This window comes from Littorina saxatilis, linkage group LG13, assembly GCF_037325665.1.
Source record: "Littorina saxatilis isolate snail1 linkage group LG13, US_GU_Lsax_2.0, whole genome shotgun sequence".
In the NCBI taxonomy this organism is placed as follows: domain Eukaryota; kingdom Metazoa; phylum Mollusca; class Gastropoda; order Littorinimorpha; family Littorinidae; genus Littorina; species Littorina saxatilis.
This window is the reverse complement of record NC_090257.1, coordinates 13,670,002-13,679,307: the sequence shown is the minus strand read 5'-3', so window position 1 is coordinate 13,679,307 and position 9,306 is coordinate 13,670,002. Positions and strand designations below refer to the sequence as shown.

Genomic DNA, 9,306 nt, shown 5'->3' with positions numbered 1-9,306 from the left:
AAAAGTCCAACGTTAAGGTGGTGTCTACGGACGGCCGGCCGGACGGCCGGACAGACTAACACTGACTGATTACATAGAGTCACTTTTTCTCAAGTGACTCAAAAACATTACTTTGTTGAACTATTGAGTCTGTGCCAGTCGCTTTTGGTTCAGACCAGATAAGTTTTTTGAGTCATCAGCAATGAAAAGAGTTCTATTTGTTCATTACACTATTAGTCCTATGCTGTAGGTTCCTACGTTGCTTCTGCTAGTTCACAACTCTCCCATGTATTTACATAATTATGACGAGCTTACCTGAGTAAGTGAAGTCTAATTGTGGTTTTATCGACCACAATGTAGAGAGGAAAGGGATTACGTGAGATAGAACGCGGGAATACGTCACTGTTTAACGACGTGTAAATGGTGCAGAAAAAAGAGAAAGAGAGAGGAAAGGGATAGGGAGGGAAAACGGTTATCAGTATAACTCTGAAGACAACTTAGGGCGAGGCACGTAATCCCTTTCCTCTCTACATTGTGGTCGATAAAACCACAATTAGACTTCACTTACTCAGGTAAGCTCGTCATAATTATGTAATTTTATCTCCCACAATTCCGAGAGGAATGGGTCACGTGAGACTTTAAAGTCTGCAACATTTACACCCTAGCACTGTCGATGAATTGAAATACATATAAACCTACCCCAATTCTTCATGACAGAACAGCCTGTCCAAAACTCCTCCCACTGTCCACTGGTTTCTTGTAAAAAGTTGTGAAGGTGTTAGCCCGACGCCAACCAACAGTCTTCAGAATGGTTGCCAGAGGAATTTTACTTGCAGCTTTACTAGATGCAGCGGAACGAGTTGAATGCGGCGTAAATATTGTCATGTCAATACCCGCTTTTTGTAATCCAATCTTTGTCCATCGACGGATAGTATCTCTCGACACCGCTTTGTGAGGGGCTGTCCAACTGATAAAGAGTCTCGTTTCCGTTCCTCTAAATGCACGAGTTCTTTTGACATATTGTTTCAAATAATGTACAACACAAATTGCCAAATCAGACGGAAAAGCACAAAATACCACTTCATTCTGATGTTTGTTTGGGCCAGAAGTTTTGAGCAAATCCCCAAACCTACATCGCACATCTTCCTTTGTCCAACTCATGTTACGCAAGTCCATCAACCAAATCGCCTGTCCCCTTTGACTAGAGACCAACAAGCACAACAGCACAGTTTTAAGCGTCAATTGCGCCAGCGATAAAAATTTTGCCGGTGACCATTCTTTTAAAAAATTTAGCACTAGATTAGCGTCCCAGGTCACACAAGTACGGGGCAAAGCTGGCCGTCTGTTGAAAGCTCCTTTCAAAAACTTCTTCACCAGTGGATGACAACCCACTGAACAATTATCCTGAAGGGACAATGCGGAAACAGCGCTTCGTGCCATGTTCAAACTGCTGTATCCTTTGCCTTCTTGGAACAGTTTCGTTAAAAACCTTATTAACTCATGTGGAGAGGCACAAAAGGGATCTCTATCCCGTTCAAGGCAATGCTGAAGCCAGCGTTTGAAATATGACTCGTAGTTACGCTTCGTACCCTCTCTCCAGGCTGACATGATAATGTCTGTTGCTTCATCCTGAATTCCCCGTTTCTGGAGGGCTGTCCGGACAAGGAACATGCTACTAGTTTCATCTTCTTCAGTAGTGGATGGTGCTCCCCTGTCAGTGGATGACTGAGTAAGTTTTCTTTTCGGGGCAACAGGACCGGCAGTTCTACTAGTAGACGCAACAGTTTCGTGAACCACACTTGCGTTGTCCATAATGGCACCACCAGCACACACTCCGCCTCTAAGACTTCGATCCTTTGGAGCACTCTTGGAATGAGACTGAAAGGCGGAAAACAGAACGCCTTGAACAATGACCAGTCTAAGGAAAATGCATCAATGGCAAATGCATCTGGGTCAGGTTTCCATGAAACATACTTTCTTAACTGTGCGTTAACACGAGAAGCAAATAAGTCTACATCACAGAGACCAAACCGATTGATGACTTCTGCAAACACTTGTGTGTCCAAATGCCATTCAATGTTGTGTCTATCTACACGGGATTCTGCATCTGCCTCTATATTTAGGCAACCCGGTAAGTGTGTTGCTGTTACACAATTACTATGTGATAAGCACCACAACCAAATGTCTCTGGCAATGTCGTTGCACAAAACTTTTGTGCTGCCCATGTTATTAATACAAGCAACAGTGGTGCTATTGTCTGTAAGTAACTGAATGTAAGAGTGACATAATCCCCTGCAAAGGGATTTCAAGGCAAAATAAGCTGCTTTAAGTTCCAAACAGTTAATATGTTCAAAAGCTTCTTCCTTGGTCCACATTCCACCTGTGGTGCTACCCTGACACTCCGCCCCCCACCCTATTTTCGAAGCATCTGATTTTACTATTACAGTAGGTATGCCTCTGCTAACAGGGGAAGGATATTGCTTTACATTATCAATCCACCAGAGAAGGTCTGAACGAACTTGTTCTGAAACCACAAGTTCTGCATCAAAGTCACCTTTCCTAACAGCAAGGGCTTCATTTTTTGCGATCTCTAATCGTTTAAAAAAGAGAGGTGCAACCCAAACACCCGGTTGGGCAGCCACTAAATATCCGATAACTTCAGCCAACTGCCTAATTGTACATTTCTTTCTTCCAGCCAAATCAGCGCACTTAGTACGAATTTTATCAATTGTCCGGGGGGTCAGAGAAACTAACATGTTCTGAGAATCAAGCTGAAACCCTAAAAACTCAATGCATTGAGTAGGTGTAAATACTGACTTCACAGGATGCACAGTAAAGCCCAAACGATCCAACAAAGCACATGTATCTAACACTGCTGCCTGGCATTCTTCAAAAGTGTCTCCTTGCAAAAGGGTATCATCAATGTATATCAGAAGGGTATGGCCAGATAAACGTAAGTGGGCCAATACAGGCTTTAGTAGTTTCGTGAAAATGCGGGGAGAATCACGATATCCCTGTGGAAGAGCCAGGAACTCAAAAGTTTTGCCATGAAACTGAAATCTGAAATATTTTCTGAACTTGTGAGCGATGCGTATGGAGAAATATGCATCTTTTAGATCAACTGAGGCAAAAAAAAACCCAATCTTTTTTCATTAATGACACTGCGTTTTTTAATGTATCCATCTTGAAGTGAATCTTTTCAATTGTCTGATTCAAATTTTTTAGGTTTAAAATCACCCTTTGACTACCATCTTTTTTCTGACGCAAGAAAATACTGGATAAAAGTTGATCTGGCCGTTGATCCACCTCTTGAACAATCTGTTTCTCCACTAACTTCGCTACCTCATTAGCCACTAGCTCATCCTCGGAAGAAGAAAATCTAATTTCTTTCCTGTCTGGAATGTGTTCACCAGTGATCATAAATTCAATTTCAATTCCTGCGACTTGCTGAAGGATCCATCTATCAGAGGTTAACTGTCTCCAACTATTCAAATGATCAGCAACTTTTCCACTATGAAAGTTCTCAGGAGTATTCACAAATTTTGAACTGACCTGTTCCCTAAAAATAGAAACCGCTGGCGCACAAATATCAGATTCTAATCCCGTTTTGTTTTCTTGGAGAGAATCCCGCTCTGTTGGGAGTGGAACTTGGGAGAGAATTTGTGTCCTGTCTGTCGATTGGAGACACCTCTGCTCTGCTGGTACTGTTGTCTCTGCTGAAACTGTTGTCGAGGTCGCCCTTGGTAGAACTGACGACCTCTGGTGGCGTTTTTTGAAAGGGGCTGTGACAGTGTGGATGATAATTTCCTGTTCTTCACTGCATCGTCGACCCTTTTCGCTAGATCCTCCCCAAACAAAAACTCGTTAGACGTCAGTTTGAAATTTAGTTGCGCATTGCATAAGGCCCTGCAGTCTTGGCTAAGTGTCGGCCTGAGTGCTTCGCGCCGCACCTGTGACAGGTCCTTGTGTGAAGCCATAAGAAGTCGAGCCGCATCGGCCAGTTTGCTAAAGCTGTCACGCTCACTCAACTTCCGACTTGCTGGTTTTTCTTTGAGGTCGGACATAAGCTGAGCGATAATTTTCAGCGTACAACCTACTTGTTCCTGAACAAAGGACAGGTTCGAGTCTCTTTTCTTTGCGAACTTGTCTAACAGTTTGCCATCTACTTCACGATTGAGAGTCGGCGTTCGAAGCGACGTGACATTTTTGGGCCGCGGATAGTTCTGAAGAGTGTCTCGCACACGTGCCCGATCTGATGGAAGAAGAAGTCCTTCCTCAAAACGATCTGCCAGAGATGGATGAATCCCCGCGCCAACTGTATCCACTACTATGCCTGCGTCAAAATCATTGTCCGAAGCAACATCCGTGTCTTCAGCCGAATCAAACTCATTTTCGAACTGCTCATGAGCAAATCTAACCGAAGCACCGTCTTCTCCATCCGCTTGCGACTCTTGCGCCGAACTGCTTTCGGTTCCATGCGACTCGGTTCCACGCGATGTTGAAGCACCAGGCGTCGCATTAAGCTTACCAACTTTCTCCAAATCAGATAGTCTGCCAGACAAGGCAGTCATTGTCTCCAAAATGTTGTCCATTTTCAGAGTAACTTCACAATCACGTGGGCCAGACGAGCTCTTCTCTATTGAAAGAGACTTATCAACTCCCGTCTTTTCTGACGGTATCAATTCAGAAGGTTGTGCTTTCGCCGGTTTCTTGCCGGTTTTCTTCCCGCCAGCAGCACATTCACCACCTCCCGAGTCCGCCATATTCCGAACAAAAACCACACGAAAAAGTTATATTGATTCCTGCGGACGAGCAAGCGCACCCGTTACAGTATGAAAACAATTTAAAATCCACTGCAAAGATTTTCAAATCTTCAATGGACTAGTGCCCAGCCTTAGCACAGCGGACCTTCTGTGGCCCATAGTTCGCCTCAGGCGATAGTAATTGCTGTAATCGAGACAGCTGCTGAAAAAACAAAGAGGCTGCTTCAGCAAATCGTGACTGACTATGTCAGCAAATCGTGACTGACTGTGTCAGCAAACGTGTACTTCATTTCCGTAGCCAAAATAATATGTCATCCTACCAAAACAAGTCACAATTCCGACTGACCTTAGGTCACACCTGCAAAAACAATGAACGCGCCGACTGACGCCTAACATTTCCATGTGTTAGCTTCGACGAATAAAATTCATACGCGAAACAACAAGTTCCCGGTTCAAAAAACCAACAAACACCGAAAACTCCAAACTGTTTCCTTACCTTGCAAGTTGACACAATGATAAACAATCAAAATAGTCAATACACTTCAACTAACCTACAACTAAAACTTGTATAGAGAAAGGTTAGAGGAAAATGAAAGCAAAGCAAGAGAGACAGTGCACCAACACGTCTTCACAGGACGGAAACCATTCGTTCAGTGACGTATTCCCGCGTTCTATCTCACGTGACCCATTCCTCTCGGAATTGTGGGAGATAAAATCCTAGTAATAGTGATAGTCCCAGCTCAACCCTGTGGATAGTGGGTTCTCACAACATTTTGAACAATAGCCGAGTAGGCGATCAAAAAGCAATAAAAAAACAACCTAACATTAAACAAAACTCACACAACATTATTTAGACCAAAAAAACTTGTTCAGAATACGTGCCAATCGATCCAATTTATTTCAGTGATTGTCACAGTACTATAATATTGACTACTGCAGTACTAGACTACTACTACTAGTACTAACCTAAATAGTAAATGGTGCTAGGTGCCTCAGATTAATAAGACCGCATAAAGTAAGTTTCAGAGAGAACAAAACTGAACTGAAATCTTTCGTTGCGACTACAAAGACAGCTGGAAGTGCAGCTGCGAATAACCAGTACTGAAAAGCATTCGGCAACAGAACCAAGAACGTAGAAAAGTCCACATATCATCCACTTACCAACAAGGGGGACGGAAATGGGCGAGTAACAGGAAGTGATTATTACGGAATGCAAAGTTGTTTCATAAAAGTTTCGTACAATCAAGGGGTTAATCTTTCCTTCAAACTCAACTTGCGTACAACACGATTATTAGTTCAAAAGCGAAAAAAAAAACTTGAAATAAACGTCGTATTGTCCGCTGCCTGGCTGTTTAGTTTGGTTGTGGAAATGACGTTTTACCACACTGGACCAGAATATGATAATAGGCTCTCCTTGAAAACCTGTGAATTTTCAGACTGAAAGCGCGCGCACATGTGTGTGTGCGTGTGTGTGTGTGTGTGTGTATGTGTGTGTGTGCGCGCGCGCATGCGTGCAGTGCGTATGTGTGTCAGTGTGTATGTGCGCGGCGTGTCAGTCACGGTGTGTATGTGACTGACAGTCAGTGTGTGTGCACGGTCACTGACAGTGTGTGTGTGTGTGTGTGCAGTGTGTGTAACAGTATACATAGTTATAAACACTGAGGCCGCCATGTTAAAGCCCCAGTCTGTCTCAAATGGTTTACAGAGCAACGATTTAAACTGATCTTCTCATGAAAAAAGCAGTTCTTCTTCTTCTTCTTCCATCAGACGCCCAGGGTCAACGTTCTGACTATTAAAGGCACAGTAAGCCTCCCGTAAACCATCACAGAGCTCCCCGAGCGTCTACATACAGTACTGACAAGCATACTTCCATTTCAGGGACGCTCACCGAACGGGAACATCCTGGCTGCTTTCTGTCGAGCGTGAGAAATTTCCAAAGAATTTATTACGGTGTGGACTTGGTCCTCTCATAGATGTGTATTGACGGGATCGCCAACTCGTTGCGCGCGCTCACCAAGTAGCGGAAAGCGGAAAAGACGATTTTGACAGTAACTTTACTTCCGGTGCAGTCTTTCAACACATGGAGAAGAAGGAGAATTTCGAAGGGGAGGTGGAGTTTGTGGCTGAGGTATGTGAAAAGCAAACAAAGCAATACAAAAAGATCATTGCTGATGATTGAAATGAGTCATGTGAATCAACAATAAAGATTCATTGTGGACGGCACGTCATTATTTTTGTTTTTAACACTTGAAACGCGAGAGCATCTGACACACTGGTAAATCCGAAGCTGTGCACGCAAGCTGATCAGCAGATCGTTTTTCTGCAGAATTCTCGCTCACATCGGCCACTATTTTAGCTCAGCGAACCGACAAATTTGCAACAGAACAATTTTTGAATGTTAGAAATTCGGCTGTAGATTTATAGATACCCTTTCTATTCCGTGGTTGTTGTTTTTTCAGGGGGAAAGTACCGACATCTCAATCGCTGAAAAGATGACAGCATCACCACAAAAGAAACTCCAAGAATTGCCAAAAGTAAGTAAAAATATTGACAGATCTATGTAAAAGACTATGAAAATTTAGAACTGGAACAACAGATATTCAAGAAATAACCGATAAGTGATATATTATAACTGAACCATTGATTGATTTGAATGTACATCATGCATGGAAGTTAAAAATGGTGCAGGAACTGAAGTCAGATCAACACATCAAAAAGATCAGTGCAATATATTTGTTTTCTCTCCCCTCTTGCATAATTCTGTTTTGATATAGTCTATATGCTTGATGTCTTCTGTTGTTTTTAAATTCATTGTCACTTCTAAATTGCATGCTTTATTGCAGAACGCGTGTTCTTTCTGCCTTTCAACTGCCTTTCACCGGAGCTCAGAGAGCTTGTCGACCTATTCTCCACCAAATCGTTCAACTTCAAACGTCTATCAACTGCCATTAATAGCTATCATCCAGCTATTTGTATGGACAGTTAGACTTATTTCTCTAGAAATTTAGTTTTACTAAGGGTTTATTGTTCTTTTTTTCAGACATTCCGTCCCGCACCAGAATTGCCAGAGGTTGTTGCAACTACAACTTTGAAGAACTGTGTCGTGATGTACAGCAGCTTCCCGAGTCGTGGTGCCTCGCGAAGAACGAGGGGAACCAGGTGGTTAAGGTTGTTGTGCTGGAGCCTGGAGGCCAGCTTGGTTAAGGTTTGACTTTGAGTCAGCATTTTCAGTGATTTTTCTACGCAGCCGATGGTGTTTGGATTTAAAGTGTAAAGGAAAAAGTCCCTCCTGAAGCAGCGTGCTGCAGTTTAGACTGGCTTGGCGACAGTGTTGAAGTGAGTGACAAGTAACATTTTCAGTAAATCGCTTTGTGTTACAATTAATCAACACCAATTCTGAGCCAAGAGAATGATTTTTTTGATTTTTTTCATTTGGAATGTTGTGTTTTATAGGTTAGGTGTGGAAAATTGGATTTGACTGTAAAGCTCTTTAGCAGAGAATGTAAATAAACTTGACCAAGAAATTATTGCGACAAATTTCAAACTCCCAAATTAAAGCATTGATTAATTCCCGTTTATTAATTAATTACATTAAATGTCACAAGAATTTATGCTTTAATTTGGGTGCAACATGTTGAAACTTTGTTTGAGAATGTATCTACTTCATTGATTAAATATATGCATGTGTATGAATAGGAATCTTTCTTGTGTCAAATTGTGCGAATTGAGACTGAGTGAGATAGTGAATGTTGGTACATTACAGGGCCTGACTAAGCAAAGAGGAGGGGGAGGGGGGTTGCCAGTGGTGGTCCAGGGGGATGTTCCTCTGCCCCTTGTGGGGGTCAGGGGAAGGGTAGGTCATATTCTGAGATAGGAAAATGGTCGCTCCTTGCATGAAACGGCATAAAATAAACAATAATACATTTTTTTTAAATAAGTGAGGTACATGTTTAGGTTGGGGAGGGGGGGTTGCATAACCCACCCCCCACCCCCCCCTCCCGGTAGCCCTAGTCCGGCCCTGCATTAATTGTCACTATGGTGTGTGTGAGTGTCACTGTGACCAAAGATACATATGCTCTATTTGAGTTCATACAACTTATAATTCCATTCAAACGTTAACAAAGTGTTGCTTTCTTTCTTTCTTTCTTTATTTGGTGTTTAACGTTGTTTTCAACCATTCAAGGTTATAACAAAGTGTTGCTGGTATGCGACTGAACATGTTCTATTAGGAAAGCAAAGCAAATTCCAGTGTACATAGTGGTCAACATAAAAACAATCAGACGCATCGATGCAAGACATTTATTAAGTGGCTGACAATTGATTTTGAAATGAAAACTGTTTGCAAAATATATCGCTGTCAAAATTATATTTTGAACAAGTACATAAAGGAATTAGGTTTGAACCATAGCAAAATGAATATGTTTAAATTTTTCATGTTGCAGACTTAAATTTACATGGACTCATGAAAATACAGAACAGGCACTGAACAAGCCATGTGATACAATACTGAACCAAATAGGAAGAGAAGTACATTTTAACGACAGCAGATTTTAACACAAAAAAT

The 9,306-nt window shown here is 42.2% G+C and overlaps 1 protein-coding gene across 1 annotated transcript; it reads right to left on the bottom strand.

The window, feature by feature from the left end:
- Window positions 1-267: 267 nt before the first annotated feature.
- On the bottom strand, window positions 268-8,873 carry LOC138983663 (uncharacterized). The gene is made up of 2 exons (XM_070356944.1): window positions 8,863-8,873; window positions 268-5,459 (listed from the first exon to the last, which is right to left on the bottom strand). The coding sequence occupies exon 2, from the start codon at window positions 4,740-4,742 to the stop codon at window positions 3,576-3,578; it is 1,167 nt and encodes a 388-aa protein (XP_070213045.1). The 5' UTR covers window positions 4,743-5,459; window positions 8,863-8,873; the 3' UTR covers window positions 268-3,575.
- Between the last annotated feature and the right edge of the window lie 433 nt (window positions 8,874-9,306).

Bases quoted from the DNA above. Each gene is read 5' to 3' on its own strand.
- LOC138983663 (XM_070356944.1), bottom strand. From the start codon at position 4,742: ATGGCGGACTCGGGAGGTGGTGAATGTGCTGCTGGCGGGAAGAAAACC.